Source organism: Lepeophtheirus salmonis, chromosome 9 (genome assembly GCF_016086655.4).
Source record: "Lepeophtheirus salmonis chromosome 9, UVic_Lsal_1.4, whole genome shotgun sequence".
Taxonomy (NCBI): Eukaryota; Metazoa; Arthropoda; class Copepoda; order Siphonostomatoida; family Caligidae; genus Lepeophtheirus; species Lepeophtheirus salmonis.
This window is the reverse complement of record NC_052139.2, coordinates 29,017,218-29,035,884: the sequence shown is the minus strand read 5'-3', so window position 1 is coordinate 29,035,884 and position 18,667 is coordinate 29,017,218. Positions and strand designations below refer to the sequence as shown.

The window sequence follows — 18,667 nt, the reverse complement described above, 5'->3', positions numbered from 1 at the left end:
ATTATTAGATTATAAAGTAAATATAATTAACCCTATAATACAACTTGTACAATATACAGTCAAACCTCTATTAAGTGGTTAGGCAAGGGGGATTGAAAAACAAACCACTAAATGCAGGCGATGTTTTAAACCAAGTTTCGTATTTTGTAACAATTCTAAAATTGAACAATAAAAATGAAGGCTAAACCGATTATGGTAGAGACTGAAAAGTTTTTTACATATTTTAAGACTTCTTTTATAGGCATCCACTATATTATATTTGGTTGGGGGGTCCTTAGTTTTAAAAATTAAATATTGTAAAAAAAAAGAAAAAGTTTTTAATATTAAATTTTAGGCAATAAATCATTTGGAAAACACTTTCAAAAATCCCCACCTATTTACAAAAAGTTAATAAGTATTAGAAATACAAAGTTAATCCATAACACGTCTACAACTGATGTTTGACTTCCACACCGCTTTTTAATGTTGACGTCATAGAATATGATTGGTTGCATAAGTTAAAGATCGTCTAAATCTGGCTGGAAATCTGATAACCACGCAATACTGCTTATTTTAATGTCAGGTACAACTTTTGTTCATATAACCAAACTTAAAGTTCTATGGTTTGTAATTTAGGTATAACTATTTTTTTATAAAGCCTAAGGCGCATGACTACAGCTACAGCTGTAGTTAGGGGGTGGGTGGGTGGGGATTTTACAATCACCTTGACTTAATTTTTTTTGTCAAATTGTCAAGTATTTTATTTGTCAAAAATTTTGAATTAATTATATCTCAATATTCGAAAAAAATCTTTATATTTTGCCTTTTTAATTTTCCTTATAAAAAAATATGAATTTGCCATTTTAATTTCATTTGTGAAAAATAAAACTATAAATTTTTTATTTTATAATAATACATTCTAGTCACAAATCTCCTACGTGTATCTTGTCTCTTTGAAAGAGGTTATGAATGTTATGTATGATGTTACTTCAGAGGCTCAAATGCCATAGTTAGTAGAAACTACTACGTTTGAGCTATTGTAGTTTCCATAAAAGACCGATAAGGACCGATCCTAGGACTTACAAATTTTATTGGGACCGGACTGATGCGTCTGCAGTCACAAGTCATCCTTCATTTTTTCCTTAGTTCTTATATTTATTCTTCAATCATAGCTTTGAGTGAAGAAAATAGAAAGATAACTAGGACCGTAGGACTAAAAGACAGATATATCAATCCTTAGGATCGTTGAATGGTTAACAAGATTGGACTGATAAAAACAAAGAATAAAAAAAAGGGGGGGGGGTGGATACTGATAAGGTGATCAGTTCTAGGACTGATCCAAGGCAAGGTTAGTAGAAATGCAAGGTTAGACCATCATGTAATTGGGCTTTCAAGAATTTTCAATCTGATGTATTGTAACGACTGCTGGGTAAAACAGGCAGATTCTGACAAAATCTGCAACCCCTCATAGTCTATGACGTCACTCTTACTAGAATTTTCAATTTGATTTATCGTACCAACTGCTGAACAAGACAGACAGATTTTGACAAAACATGTAACCAATCATATTCTAGGACGTCAACATTCAAAAACGTTCTGGTAGTCAAACATTAGTCGTACACGCGTAATGGTATAACTTTGTATTTGTATTAACCTTGAACCAATGTATAAATGTATCGCTTTGTTTAAATCGACTATAGAATATCGGAAGTATTCAAAAAAATAAAATATCACACAACCTTTTCTACCTTTCTAACATTTTTATCCAGAATGAACGTCTACATTGCAAGATAAAAGTAATGCGATTAAATCTTTAAAAAAAATATGGAGGGTATCTTTTGTGGTTATTGCTGGATTAAAGTATTAAGCAAAATTAAATGATCAAAAATTGAATTATATTTGAGTATGAATTTAATTATTAAAAAAGGAGTTGGTTCAACTTATACACTGCCCTGCATTGCACCAATCACAATATAAATTGAAGTAGAGGAACAGTGGAACAATAACGCCTTTTCAAACTTGCTGAATCAAGCTATTGAATACTTATCCATTCTAGCAACTTTCGTGTAAAACTGGAAGGGTTTTTCAACTGCCTGGAAATTATATCGAAAAGAAGAAATATAACTCGATAGTTATGTGTTTGTCGTGTTAATGACAACCTTTATTAATTAATCTAATGTTATGTTATAATTATATAGATACAACTATTAAAAAAATCGTATTATTTAATACTTTTCAAAAATTACTTAAATTATTTCATAAAACTATTGAGGATTTCGAATTTACTTTACAGAATTGATTTTATCAATTCTGTAAAAAAACATTTTTCATGAGAAAACTTCATCTCGAAGCAAGTTTATCTCAAGACAAGTTCCTCTTGAAGAAAAAAACATACTTTTATTTAATATAAAATAACTATTAGAGAAAGTAAAATGAATGCCTTCAATAAATTGCTTGTACACATTGAAAATGTATTTTAAAATATGAAATAAAAGTTTAGATAATTCGAAACAATCCCCACAAGGAGTTATTAATAAAGTTATCTATGTTTGATTTAAGGAAATAAAAATATATTTAAGCTATGTAACAAATTTCTTGCAATCCGTGGTTAAGGGTTAAATATTATTTAACGTTAGGCATAAGTTCCTATTTAAATTAGGAACTTCTTTACTAGGATTATGAGTATTTTATTGAACGATATATCTTTGTATACAAAAGTAGACTTTAAGAATACATCTTAGTCTTAGTCTTAGTCTTTTAAATGGCGCACCTTTGTTCCATTTGATATATTCCGATGTTTAACATCTCTAACTTATTGTAAACAATTCTCTAAAGAAATTGTTAACAAAAATAAACAAAATAAACTGAGAAGTAAGAACGTCATAATCAAGAACATGGAACAACACATAGCTGCAGTTCTTGAGTTATCTGCGCGTAAAAAAATTACCATGAGAGATTTCTAAAGTGCTGGGCTGTAACTGTTTGGTATTAGGTCCAAACATTGATATACAAAACGTCGAATGGAAAAAGCGCTGACCGGAATAAAATTACATTTCAAAATATAAAAAATAGTTTCTACGACATTTAACTCTTGACATTTCCCGCCTGAGATATTTACCCTAACACCCCTATACAAACGAACAGTAAGGCAACCTCTCAAACACCCATCTATACCTCGAAATTTTGGGCTATTTTAGTTTAAAATTGTATTTAAAAGGTGAGGCATATGAAAAGTAAATATATTATTGTATGTATTCAATATTGAAAAAATTAAAAGTATTATATTTACTATGATTTTTTGAACTCTTCAGTAAAAAATTCTACTTTTCGTATATTACTCAGCTGATAAAAATAGAACTGAAATATTATAGATTTGTATTTAATATTTTGCGTATATGAAAATGATAATATTCCTTTAACGAAAACTTCATTAAATTCATAATTTATGAAAAACTTTTGTTTTACAACATATGTGGCCTATCAAAACAAAGCAAGTAGCCACATTTCAGCATTTAAAGTATTACAAATAGAGGTGTCGCTAGCCTCCCAAAAATATTTGTGATAAATTATATTTTTATTTTAAGATATACTTATCGACATCAATAATTTTAGAAGCATAATGCAATGCAAAGATTCAAATAGAATGAGAAGTTGTTGGAAAACAAACCTCAACTTCAAAAGGAGTAACGCTTATCGAGTAAAGCTAAAATAATTTTTAAATAAAAAACTGCTCCAAAAGTAAATGATAATTTATTTTGCACATTTTGAACAGTACTTCAATTCTGACATTTCTATATCTTGATTGTAATCGTTTCTATATTCATTTTTGAGTCATTATTTTGAAAAAAAGTGACTCCAAATATGTTTTTACACTTTTTAAATAAGAACTTGTGTCTTAAAAAAACTATTTTGAAGTCACAATCACAACGGAAATTTTACGCACAAATGCCAATTTAAGGATCTAAAAACTGAAAGATAACATTTATTTTTAAAGATTATTTTTTCCTTAAATTCCCAATAATTTTTTATAGCATATTCGATAACATTGATTCCTGGAAATCCCCAAAAATCGACCTTTTAGCGAGAGTGTATACTTATATTCTAGTATTGCCCATTTTCTAATATAGATTCTCCCCTAATTCTTTATTTAGGGGCTAGTGAGAAAATCCTACCATGACACTTAAAAAAAGCAGAGTTTTGTGTTATTTTTAGGATGACAACTCAATACTGATTCTTAAAGTGCAATGATAGCTGAGCTTTATTAAAAAAATATGAATGTAATATACGTCTAGTGAGTCGACTCATAAGGATGATGGGATTTTAGACTTGGAAGTGATTATACTTTATACACAACCCGAGACAGGTGCAAAAAAAACCTAAGAAGAAAAAAAAATTATCATAGAGAGGGCAGAGAAGTAGTATTCAGAAAAAGGGCATAGTTCATCAGTCCAAGATATAGTAAGGCAAAGAAATGAATAAAGAGGTCCTTTCCTAAAACAATCAATTGTCAAAAAAAAAATTAAAAAAAGCAAAGAGATAATGGCTCCGAAATAATATCTTTCTCTATCCCATCCATTATTTTATCTAATTTTAACTATTTTCTTAGATAATATAGAATGATGTGGTTTTTTGCATAGTAATATTCTTTTATAATTCTAATAAAGTCCATGAGTAAATGTTACAAACCCTTTCAACTGTCAAACCTATTATGCAAGGCTGTAGTTCTTAAAGGGAGTGTCACAAGCCTGGATAAAATATTTCATAGAATGATGCTGATTATTGGGGGGAAACTTGGAGCATGTGTTCCATTCACTTGTTCTTTCTTGATTTCTTTGGTAACTTACATATTTTTAAATATGTGAAAATCTTTTTCTAATCAAAACAATACCTTGTTATAAAATAACTCATCTAATCGTTTTTTAATAATTATGTATTTTCCAATTTTTTTTTTTTGAAAAAATATAATATTTCAAAATTTTACCCAAAACAATTTAATTTTTCGTAATATCTATGGATTTTTGAAATGTAATGGAAGACTGCAATATCTTGCAGCTTTATAATACTAAAAATATCCATTTTATAGTTGAGGTGGATTAACAGTTCAGGGAAGTTGGATTTGAAGGGAAGTAAAGAAGGGTTTATAACAAAATTTATTCTTTAATCGATAGAAATTTAAGCTTATTCAAATATCAAGGTTATTAAAGATATTTTTTTAATGCAGAAAATAAAAATATTCATTGTATAAATGAGTAATCCAACTTTGTAGCAGTCAAGTATATCAAATACAATTATAAAAGTGCTTGACGTCATCTGTAAAAAACAAGGAAAATTATTTAACTTAAAGTAATACTTAAAAATGACTCATTTTACAACTCTAAAAATATTTGATTTTCAATATAGCTTACCTAACTACCAAATATATTAACACAACATTTTGTTGCCAGCGTCGATTTTTTTGCCTTACTTGATACGTCATGGCTATTTTCTATGAACTATTAAGATAAATATTTGAAGTAACAACATATAGCCTTTACTTATGATCCGTTACAAAAAAGAATAGTAGGATACACTTTATAATGGATCCCTCGTCATAAATATATTATTGTATGTATTTTTCAGTGTATTATTTCTACAAAGGAAATTCGACTATAACTCCAAATGCTGAATTATGTATGCTTACAACTCGATTCTCGATTTCAATAACCTTTGGACTTGGTCCTCAGAATAGGCAAATGCTTAATAATTTATTTTCATTGAAGAATATCTGTAGTTAATGTATAAAGCAATTGTTTTGATTTAACTTATCTGCCGAACTACAAATTGTATTTTATCTTCCTCTGATGGAAAAGCATGTTGAGGAATACAATAAAGGTAACGACAAGTCAAAACGATAGTTTTGGAACAAATATATTTCCTGATAAACAAAAAAAAAATTATAGAAAATAACAGCCAAGCTTGGCTTAGAGAAGACTTTAAATTTTGACAATTGGTTGGAGTTGAAGCTAAAACAACTATAAAACTTAATTCATTTAAATAAATGGAAGATAATGAGTTTATGGAATAAAAATAGTTGAAATATTGAACAAATATGAATCTAAATCCATATTTCAAATACTCTCACCAACATATAGGTTCTTAAATATTTAATAGAGTGGATCATCATAGAAAATATCTTAATTATATATGATTTTGTAGATATTCTACTATTAATTATATCTTGGTGAAGTTTAAAATTCAACAGTTTCTGTATTTCTGAATGTACGATTTAGCTTTGTTTCATACAGCAAACTTGTCGAAAATTCATTGAACAAATTTATATGTTTGTCATTTTGACTTTCCGTTATATTATTGCAAAGGATACTTTTTGGTGCAGGATACTTCACAGACGTTGCAGTTGACTTTCCAAATAATACGATTCAATCATTTTACGGGATCTACTATAAATGTCTGCTCATACAAAAAAAAAAGAAGGTTTTTGTGATAACATAGGTCATTATAAAGCTTTTTACGCCAATCACATCATAATTTTTGATGTTGTTGAGTGAGCAAGAGTCGTTCAATATATCAAAGAGACTTGTTACTGTTTTTTACGGTATTGTACACCGTGGAACGGCTCACAGACAGCTTCTTCGCCTACTCGATTCCAAATTGAAAGTAGTATTTTTTAACAAATGACAACACTTCAATCCCTTAACTAATCACCTTCTCCGGGTCTCAGGGTAATTAAAAAGTCATCAGAAACTTTGTTGAAAAAAAAATGAAAAGATGCCATTTACAACAAATTTAGTTTAGAAGTCGTTTTATAGATTTTACAGCGACAATAAATGAATAAATTATTAAAACGTACATTATTATACATTTATATTAAAGAATCATCAGTAAGCTTCTTGTGATATGTCTATATACTTAAATTGTCAATAAAATAATCTATTACCACTTTTTATTTTGCTCCTAATTTACTCAAAACATATTCTAAAGGAGTTGCTTTCTCTAACACAAAAATCACACTGATTACTTGTCAGAATGACATTCTGTTTTTCAGAAGCACAAACAATCATGATTAAATATGTAAAATAGTTCGCAAAAAAACTTCAATGGAGAAAATTGCAACGGAGGGTCATTGCCACTTAAGACAATGTAATATCTGTATTTTGTTCAAACTACATGATAAATAATCACATTTTATAAATTCGCTATAATCACAATATAGGACGAGGAGGGGTGGGGGGGATAAATAGCTTATGACCTCTTAAAATATGGGTGAATCACCCCATCCCTTGGATTTGCCAGTATCCGGAGGTAGTGACTTGGCCAGACTAAAAGTAACTTAGGTTTACAGTCTCAGCGGCCTTGTAGGGACTAACAACGGTTCAGAGGAGATTGCACACGTTTTTTTATTTTATGGTTTGACTTTTTTACTGAAGAACATCAATTTTACAAAAAACAATCATTTAAGATTAAAAATGTATCTATTATTAAAAAAACGTAATACATTTCCTACATTAAAAATAACAGGACTTAGATTCGACTATTCCGCACTGTAAAACAATGGCATTTTAAACAATATTGCAATTTTCTTATGTATAATGTAGAGGCAAATACTCAAAATGATCGATCAAAAAAAGTACTTAAGATAATATCTAAAACTAATTAACTAAAAAAATACCACAAAATGGAAAAAATAAAATAAAATAATCCAACTTATTATTTGTTCCTTCTTTACAAAATTCAGTAACTTCTATGGGATGTTTAGGTAACCCAACATTAAAGTGGATATGTTTTCAATTGAAAACTTTTTAAGCATATAGTATTAGTTACATAAGAATAAAAAAAGAAATAAATAAAAAATTTCGCACGTGCGTTTTACATGACCAAATTCTAAAGAGACACTCATACAAAATTTCAACCTTCTGCTCACTCTTAAAGGCACACAAAATTTATTTTTTATATATACAGATGATATTTCCACTTGTAATACAAAAAAAAATCAATATATATAGGAGTAAATATTGTTGACTAAAGTCACTTTTGGAGTTAATTATGAAGTGTTTCATCATTGTAGCTCTTGTCCTTGTTGGAACCTCGACTTCCGAGTCTTGTACTTCTTCCGAGTAAGTTAAATTACCGTTGAAATAAAACCTTTATTATCATTTATATCTGGACAAAACAGGTCATCCTTTTTATTTGAAGGATCTTGGCTTGAAATGAAAGAAAACAGAACAAATGTTGTCGAATACTTAATGCAGTACAATATAAGCAGGGAAAATGCCACCAAATATAACAATGGTCCAACTACAATGGAATGCATTCAATTGACTGAAGATGGTTATAAAGTCAATGGAATAAGTAAGGCTCCATAATCTTTTTATTTAATTTTAATATCGCTTAATTCTAGGACCCGATGGTGTTCCTTATAATATGTCTATAACATGGAGAAAGGAAGCAAAAAGAGTATATACTTATCCAAATCAAAGTTTATTATTTGATGCAGAGGTTGTCCGGGACAATGTTTCACATAGTCATAATGTGATGCTTTTCAACGTTTACTATCAAGGGCTGGCTACTCCAATTTTCATCGCTGAGCGTAACTTTACAAATGAAGGGTACATGAACTATAGTCAAAGACATGTAGCAACCAATATCACCACTTACACCCTATACAAAAAACAGGATTAATCCATATTATATAATAGATTTGTAATTGTACATTTCCTTCTAATAAATCATTGTTTGCATCATAAATTACTGGTCTATTATTTTTTACTGGGAGTACCTGGCAATCCAGATTGCTCGGAATATTAGGAGTCGACAATTACAGGCAACTTTACTGGAATATATATTTTATTTACATAGATACATATATGTAAATATTTAATTGAATGATGTGGTTTTTTGCATAGTAATATTCTTTTATTATTCTAAAAAGTCAATGAGTAAATGTTACAAACCCTTTCAACTGTCAAGCCTAGTATGCAAGGTTGTAGTTCTTAATGGGAGTGTCACAAGCCTGGATAAAATATTTAACAGAATGATGCTGATTATTGGAGAGGAAACTTGGAGCATGTGTCCCATTCACTTGTTCTTTCTTGATTTCTTCTCATCTAATCTTTTTTTAATAATTATGCATTTTCCAATTTTTTATTTTTTGAAAAAATATAATATTTCAAAATTTTACCGAAAACAATTTATTTTTCATAATAGCTATAGATTTTTGAAATGTAAAGGAAGACTTCAATATCTTGCAGTTTTATAATACTAAAAATATCCATTTTATAGTTGAGGTGGATTAAGAGTTCAGGGAAGTCGGAATTGAAGAGAAGTAAAGAAGGGTTTATAACAAAATTTATCCTTTAATGAATAGAACTTCTAGCTTATTCAAATATCAATGATATTTTTTAATGCAAGAAAGGAAAATATTCATTGCATAAATAAGTAATCCAACTTTGTAGATAATTGCACCATCTATGCATAAAGTATATTGTTGATAATCCAGTGTTTTTAGAACTTAGCTGGTATACAATCGTTTTAAACTTATTCATTTATGGTCATATCATTTTATATAACATTAAAATTATTTTGTAGCAGTCAAGTATATCGAATACAATTGTACAAGTGCTTGACGTCATCAGTAAAAAACATGGAAAATTATTTAACTTAAAGTAATACTTAAAAATGACTCATTTTACAACTCTTAAAATATTTGATTTTCAATATAGCTTACCAAATATATTAACACAACATTTTGTTGCCAGCGTCGATTTTTTTGCCTTACTCGATACGTCATGGCTATTTTCTATGAACTATTAAGATAAATATTTGAAGTAACAACATATAGCCTTTACTTATGATCCGTTACAAAAAGAATAGTAGGATACACTTTATAATTGATCCCTCGTCATAAATATATTATTGTATGTATTTTTCAGTTTATTATTTCTACAAAGGAAATTTGACTATAACTAGTCAATAGTCAAAACGCTATGTTTGAAACAAATTTATTTCCTGATAAACAAAATAAAATTATAGAAAATAACAGCCAAGCTCGGCTTAGAGAAGACTTTAAATTTTGACAATTGGTTGGATTTGAAGCTAAAACAACTATAAAACTTAATTCATTTAAATAAATGGAAGATAATGAGTTTATGGAATAGAAATAGTTGAAATATTGAACAAATATGAATCTAAATCCATATTTCAAATACTCTCACCAACATATATGTCCTTAAATATTTAATAGAGTGGATCATCATAGTAAATATTACAATTTACAAAAAACCACCAATATGACCACACAGAATATACAATATATTGAAGCAAAGAACATTTGATTACTTATTCAACTTATTAAATATCTCGTATTCATAATATTTTCTTTATACCTGGCACAATGGAGCCCGTGAAATTAAAAATACTGTAATTTGAGTTGGGCATTTTTCCCGACTCCACAGCCCTGATCTAAACTGTACCTCAATTAATAAAATATATAAATTAAGTTATCAGCCTAAATAATGAATTGACTTTTTCCCCCTAAAATTAAATATTATTATATTATAGACTTCACATTTCGATTAATATAATCTACTTTTCTTTTTAGTTGTTTTTTAAGCTTTGACTTTCACCTATCACATGAGATACTTTAAATTGTCTGAATATATTTTTTTTTGTTCCTATGGACACTAAATAAAAAGTAAATATCTCTCCTTTAAGCAAAGTTAAGTCGAGTTATCAGCATTATAAAGACATTTTAAAAATTGTTGGTTTTTTTAAATTTTTTTAATAATGGGCTTTTGAAATACATATGTAAGACTTGGATTACTTTAGGAGGCAATCTGAAAAGTTTTTTTTAAAGGACTTTTGTAAATAGCGATAAATTTCAGAATTTTTTGGAAAAATTTAAATTTTTATATTATTGTTAAAAAAATTGTAAAATCAAAATAACCCCCCAAAAAAATCTTTTTACATTTCTGTAGACACGTACAAAATATATAAAAAAAAAAAACGTGTGCAATCTCCTCTGAACCGTTGTTAGTCCCTACAAGGCCGCTGAGACTGTAAACCTAAGTTACTTTTAGTCTGGCCAAGTCACTACCTCCGGATACTGGCAAATCCAAAGGAGGAGGTAATTCACCCATATTTTAAGAGGTCATAAGCTATTTATCCCCCACCCCTCCTCGTCCTATATTGTTATAATAGCAAATTTATAATATGTGGCAATAGATTAATTTATTGACAATTTAAGTATATAGACATATCACAAGAAGCTTACTGATGATTCTTTAATATAAATGTATAATAATGAACATTTTAATAATTTAGTCATTTACTGTCGCTGTATAATCTATAAAACGACTTCTAAACTAAATTTGTTGTAAATGGCATGCAATTTCTATTTAAATTCAATCAAATGTAGAGGACACAAACGACAATTAATTTGGAATCATAGAACCCCGAAGAGGTGAGAAGAACGTTTTCACTTTGCGGTTTTATATAATCCCCATCTACTTTAATTCCACATCACATTTTCTCAAAACCTTTTGCCAATTATCTTTCAGTATCTTACTGCATCTACCCGTGTCTGCGCTAGTTTTACTGGGCATTCAGTAATTTCATCTAAGGTAGAAATTTGAACTTCATCAGTTTCATCAAATACTGATAGTTTAATGATTATTTCATAGAAGCTTTTAATAAAAAAATAATGGTTACAAAAACATCAGTAAGATTACTTTTTAGATTCTATTATTGTTATTGATTATATTAAGCTGGAGAAAAAGTAATTTCGTATTTATCCCTTTATTTTAATGCTTTTTAAGAAGTGTAGCATAAATTTTATTCCAAGCAAGAACGAGAATCCAACTTCAGATTGTCTTTCTTGTAAAAGCCCCTGTACCAAATGTCATAAAACTCGAATAACCAACTTTCCATCCGAGCTCCTGGAGCTTCAAGCACGTTATCATTGATGTGTGTAGACTGGCTTTGTCGTGATGAAACTCGATTTCTGTCATATTTGGGTTGTTATTTTTTATCCAGCCTTCCATTTATGATTCAAAGCATATTTTTAATGATATTTTTTCACCCAAAACAGATCTAAAAGCATTTGTTGACGCAATTTTCCAATTTATTATAATATGTTACTATTTAAAGTCGATGAATTGCTGTTAAATGTTGTTACTACAATTGGACGTTCTACTTTAAGAACACTTGTTAGAATATTGTTCAATTTACTTGGCTATTTTGTAAGTTTATTTAACACGTACTACAAAAACATAGGATGGTAAAACTATTTGCTACTTCTAATAGGACTTATATTTACAAAAAATAAGTAATCTTTCTGTTTTATATAGGGCAGTTTTGTTTGTTGTAGTAAAAAAATCAGGAGTTAAGACACTACGTGGTAAAAAAATTTCATGCTGCTGCCTATTTTTGTATGATTTTCAGATCTGGTTAAGAATAGTACGGCTTTTAATGCGCCAGTAACCTGGTAAAGTATTGGTAGATTGAATTTCATTAGTATGTTCTAATTTATAACTTTTTGCAAATGGATTACTGATAGAGGCTGGGAAAAAGTCTTATACTGTTTGTCAAAATACATTAAGATTCTTCAAATCTTAGATCAAGTCTATGCTTATTATATTTCTGTGCAAAGTGCTTCGGCTTTTTCTTGAGTTTGATACATTTTCTTACCTTGATCAAATTTATCATAAATATGTTCGGTCAAAGGTATTTCTTTAGGGATGGGTACAATTTGTTCTTTGTTAGTTTTTTTTTTTTAAATTGTAAAATACAATTTAAAAAAAATTATGAAAAAAATATAAAGGGGATAGCACTTAACGAAAGATTAAAGGGAATTTTTATATTTTTGCACTTGTTTGCTCTTTTAGTTTTTATTTTGAATAAAAAAAACACTTTTGTGAACACACACACTTACTGTAATATCTTTGTAATAAAATTAATAATAATCTTGTTCTTTTCTTTAATCCAGTTTATAAAAATCTTGACATTCAATAACATAGAATTTATAAAAAATATATCTCTACTAATTTAAGTTCTTCATTCTACATATACTTCATATTTACCATTTTATAGAAATGATACATAAAAGTTTCGGATTTATTGACAGAGAATAAAAAGTATAAAAGTGTTACAATTACAAACAGAAAATTCAGTTTTATACTGCTAAAATATCCAATTTAATGTCTTAATTGAATTAACCACCCAGGGAACTACTTGCTTAAGGATTTGAATGGAAGTTATCTATAGATATAAACCTTATTCAATAATCATTACTATTAATTCTATTTTTAAATATCCTTTGAGCTTGGTTTTTAGAATAGCTAAACAAAGTAAATCGTTTTTTCATTTAAAATATTTTGAAATAATTAGTATATATTTTGTACGTGTCCACAGAAATGTAAAAAGATTTTTTTTTGGGGGGGTTATTTTGATTTTTACAATTTTTTTAACAATAATATAAAAATTTAAATTTTTTCAAAAAATTCTGAAATTTATCGTTATTTACAAAAGTCCTTTAAAGAAAAACTTTTCAGATTTCCTCCTAAAGTAATCCAAGTCTTACATATGTATTTCAAAAGCCCATTATTAAAAAAATTTAAAAAAACCAACAATTTTTAAAATGTCTTTATAATGCTGATAACTCGACTTAACTTTGCTTAAAGGGGAGATATTTACTTTTTATTTAGTGTCCATAGGAACAAAAAAAAATATATTCAGACAATTTAAAGTATCTCATGTGATAGGTGAAAGTCAAAGCTTAAAAAACAACTAAAAAGAAAAGTAGATTATATTAATCGAAATGTGAAGTCTATAATATAATAATATTTAATTTTAGGGGAAAAAGTCAATTCATTATTTAGGCTGATAACTTAATTTATATATTTTATTAATTGAGGTACAGTTTAGATCAGGGCTGTGGAGTCGGGAAAAAATGCCCAACTCAAATTACAGTATTTTTAATTTCACGGGCTCCATTGTGCCAGGTATAAAGAAAATATTATGAATACGAGATATTTAATAAGTTGAATAAGTAATCAAATGTTCTTTGCTTCAATATATTGTATATTCTGTGTGGTCATATTGGTGGTTTTTTGTAAATTGTAATATTTACTATGATGATCCACTCTATTAAATATTTAAGAACATATATGTTGGTGAGAGTATTTGAAATATGGATTTAGATTCATATTTGTTCAATATTTCAACTATTTCTATTCCATAAACTCATTATCTTCCATTTATTTAAATGAATTAAGTTTTATAGTTGTTTTAGCTTCAAATCCAACCAATTGTCAAAATTTAAAGTCTTCTCTAAGCCGAGCTTGGCTGTTATTTTCTATAATTATTTTTTGTTTATCAGAAAATATATATGTGTTTCAAAAATAGCGTTTTGACTATTGACTAGTTATAGTCAAATTTCCTTTGTAGAAATAATAAACTGAAAAATACATACAATAATATATTTATGACGAGGGACCAATTATAAAGTGTATCCTACTATTCTTTTTGTAACGGATCATAAGTAAAGGCTATATGTTGTTACTTCAAATATTTATCTTAATAGTTCATAGAAAATAGCCATGACGTATCAAGTAAGGCAAAAACATTGACGCTGGCAACAAAATGTTGTGTTAATATATTTGGTAAGCTATATTGAAAATCAAATATTTTTAGAGTTGTAAAATGAGTCATTTTTAAGTATTACTTTAAGTTAAATAATTTTCCATGTTTTTTACTGATGACGTCAAGCACTTGTACAATTGTATTCGATATACTTGACTGCTACAAAATAATTTTAATGTTATATAAAATGATATGACCATAAATGAATAAGTTTAAAACGATTGTATACCAGCTAAGTTCTAAAAACACTGGATTATCAACAATATACTTTATGCATAGATGGTGCAATTATCTACAAAGTTGGATTACTTATTTATGCAATGAATATTTTCCTTTCTTGCATTAAAAAATATCATTGATATTTGAATAAGCTAGAAGTTCTATTCATTAAAGGATAAATTTTGTTATAAACCCTTCTTTACTTCCCTTCAAATCCGACTTCCTGAACTGTTAATCCACCTCAACTATAAAATGGATATTTTTAGTATTATAAAGCTGCAAGATATTGAAGTCTTCCTTTACATTTCAAAAATCTATAGCTATTATGAAAAATAAATTGTTTTCGGTAAAATTTTGAAATATTATATTTTTTCAAAAATAAAAAATTGGAAAATGCATAATTATTAAAAAAGATTAGATGAGAAGAAATCAAGAAAGAACAAGTGAATGGGACACATGCTCCAAGTTTCCTCTCCAATAATCAGCATCATTCTGTTAAATATTTTATCCAGGCTTGTGACACTCCCATTAAGAACTACAACCTTGCATACTAGGCTTGACAGTTGAAAGGGTTTGTAACATTTACTCATTGACTTTTTTAGAATAATAAAAGAATATTACTATGCAAAAAACCACATCATTCAATTAAATATTTACATATATGTATCTATGTAAATAAAATATATATTCCAGTAAAGTTGCCTGTAATTGTCGACTCCTAATATTCCGAGCAATCTGGATTGCCAGGTACTCCCAGTAAAAATAATTGACCAGTAATTTATGATGCAAACAATGATTTATTAGAAGGAAATGTACAGTTACAAATCTATTATATAATATGGATTAATCCTGTTTTTTGTATAGGGTGTAAGTGGTGATATTGGTTGCTACATGTCTTTGACTATAGTTCATGTACCCTTCATTTGTAAAGTTACGCTCAGCGATGAAAATTGGAGTAGCCAGCCCTTGATAGTAAACGTTGAAAAGCATCACATTATGACTATGTGAAACATTGTCCCGGACAACCTCTGCATCAAATAATAAACTTTGATTTGGATAAGTATATACTCTTTTTGCTTCCTTTCTCCATGTTATAGACATATTATAAGGAACACCATCAGGTCCTAGAATTAAGCGATATTAAAATTAAATAAAAGGATTATGGAGCCTTACTTATTCCATTGACTTTATAACCATCTTCAGTCAATTGAATGCATTCCATTGTAGTTGGACCATTGTTATATTTGGTGGCATTTTCACTGCTTATATTGTACTGCATTAAGTATTCGACAACATTTGTTCTGTTTTCTTTCATTTCAAGCCAAGATCCTTCAAATAAAAAGGATGACCTGTTTTGTCCAGATATAAATGATAATAAAGGTTTTATTTCAACAATAATTTAACTTACTTGGAAGAAGTAAAAGACTCGGAAGTCGAGGTTCCAACAAGGACAAGAGCTACAATGATGAAACACTTCATGATTAACTCCAAAAGTGACTTTAGTCAACAATATTTACTCCTATATATATTGATTTTTTTTTGTATTACAAGTGGAAAGTATCGTTTGTTTATATATATATAATACAGTTTGTCTGTGCTTGTATGTTATTTATGGGTGAGCACACCGGTTGCCCCAGAAATTTAACATTTCCAAATTTCACCATTTACAACAGATTATTGATGATATTTTAATCAATTGTTGACAGTGAATATTATATTTGATATCATTAGTAAAAAATGAAATTCATTTGGAAGATGAATTTAGTAAATTCTCTCTTTTTTTAATCGTGGAAACAGACCTTTGTCTTTTTTTTTTCAGACCGTAGAGCATGGGCTGTCAACTTATTTCACCTGTACCAATACTGCCACACAGAGGTTTATTCACTGAATAGTACATACATAGCAACATTTTAGGGGGACCCACGTAATTTCGACTAGCACTTGCCTTCAAATATAACGTTTCAAAATTTAAGTATTCTCCGACTATAATTTTAGAGGTTATGGTCGTTTTTAGTTAACCCAGTTTAGTTAAAAGATTTTGCCGAATACTGACTACTCAGCTGACAATTTTCGTATAAAAAAAATGTTGGTACAATCACAAAGTAATCTTTGAAATCCGATTAATGCTTTTGACCGGAAAGGGCTCCTGCAAATAAGGCAAGAATTGTTCAAAAATATATGGGCACAAAAAAAAAGTTCTGCCCGAAGGAATTCTTGCACCGGAGAGCCCTTACCGAATCCCCTTGATTGCAGCATCTAGTGAAAAATTGAAAGAAAGGCCTGTAGAAAACGTCACAACAATATTGAGTCTCGTAAGCAATCAGTTGAAAAAGAATGGCAATGAATGTTGAATCACTACCAACGTGTGCAAGGCGTTCCAGGGTCTCGTTGAGCCTGTGATTGAGGCCGAAGGTGCTCAAATTCATAAATACTGTTCTCTAATGATTAGTAAACAAGTAATAATATTAATAACAATAAAAATATTTATAATTTCATTTAAAGCACCTAAGTATACTTAATTGTTCAACGTTGAGTATGTTCCAAGACGTTCTGACGGCCCGGTACTCTTTTTGCCATGGACGGAGAGATTAGGATATAATCTAGTCTACCTTTCAATATTTTAAGTTTCTTAAGACAGAGGAAAAAGTCAAGTTTGGATTATCTCTACAGAATTATAGCACTAAGTCATTTAAGAGATAATCTGGTATTGTACTCTCCAAGTCAAGAGCAATTGTTTTTCATTGTGTGACCTCCAAACATAATTAGAGTTGAATATTAAGATGTTGTGAGGGATCTCAATAGCTTCGAGGAAAAACTGTCTAATATTCTTTTGAGTCCATAAAAAAAAAGATATCCTAATTTTTCATAAATTACCAGATAAATTTAGCTCTAACACAACAAAATTCCCTTTAGCTGGATACCTTAAGAACGGGGATGGGTATTTTTTTAATAACGATGGATGCGATACAGCTTTGCATGTCTTAAATATAAAAAAAATATGTTTAGCTTTATATTTTTTAATATTTTATCTACTACAGAGTATCACATCAGGATTGCACAACGTGTTTATCTAAGAAATTAGTTAAAATTAGATAAAATAATGGATGGCATAGAGAAAAATATTATTACAGACCTCTTTATTCTTTTCTTCGCCTTACTATATCTTGGACTGAAGAACTATGCCCTTTTTCTGAATACTACTTCTCTGTCCTCTCTATGATAATTTTTTTTTCTCTAAAGTTTCTTTTGCACCTGTCTCGGGTTGTGTATAAAGTATAATCACTTCCAAGTCTAAAATCCCATCATCCTTATGAGTCGACTCACTAGACGTATATTACATTCATATTTTTTTAATAAAACTCAGCTATCATTGCACTTTAAGAATCAGTATTGAGTTGTCATCCTAAAAATAACACAAAACTCTGCTTTTTTTAAGTGTCATGGTAGGATTTTCTCACTAGCCCCTAAATAAAGAATTAGGGGAGAATCTATATTAGAAAATGGGCAATACTAGAATATAAGTATACACTCTCGCTAAAAGGTCGATTTTTGGGGATTTCCAGGAATCAATGTTATCGAATATGCTATAAAAAATTATTGGGAATTTAAGGGAAAAATAATCTTTAAAAATAAATGTTATATTTCAGTTTTTAGATCCTTAAATTGGCATTTGTGCGTAAAATTTTCGTTGTGATTGTGACTTCAAAATAGTTTTTTTAAGACACAAATTCTTATTTAAAAAGTGTAAAAACATATTTGGAGTCACTTTTTTTCAAAATAATGACTCAAAAATAAATATAGAAACGATTACAATCAAGATATAGAAATGTCAGAA

The 18,667-nt window shown here is 28.7% G+C and overlaps 1 protein-coding gene and 1 long non-coding RNA gene across 2 annotated transcripts; one reads left to right on the top strand and one right to left on the bottom strand.

The window, feature by feature from the left end:
* The first annotated feature begins 7,947 nt into the window (after positions 1–7,947).
* On the top strand, positions 7,948–8,721 carry LOC121124079 (uncharacterized). Its single transcript, XM_040719203.2, has 3 exons — positions 7,948–8,090; positions 8,150–8,325; positions 8,375–8,721. Exons 1-3 carry the CDS (start codon positions 8,020–8,022, stop codon positions 8,653–8,655), a joined length of 528 nt encoding a protein of 175 aa, XP_040575137.1. The 5' UTR covers positions 7,948–8,019; the 3' UTR covers positions 8,656–8,721.
* A 6,888-nt stretch (positions 8,722–15,609) lies between these two features.
* LOC121124627 (uncharacterized) lies at positions 15,610–17,396 on the bottom strand. Its single transcript, XR_011781826.1, has 2 exons — positions 16,006–17,396; positions 15,610–15,956 (listed from the first exon to the last, which is right to left on the bottom strand). It is a non-coding gene; the product is annotated as an uncharacterized lncRNA (long non-coding RNA).
* Positions 17,397–18,667: the final 1,271 nt, after the last annotated feature.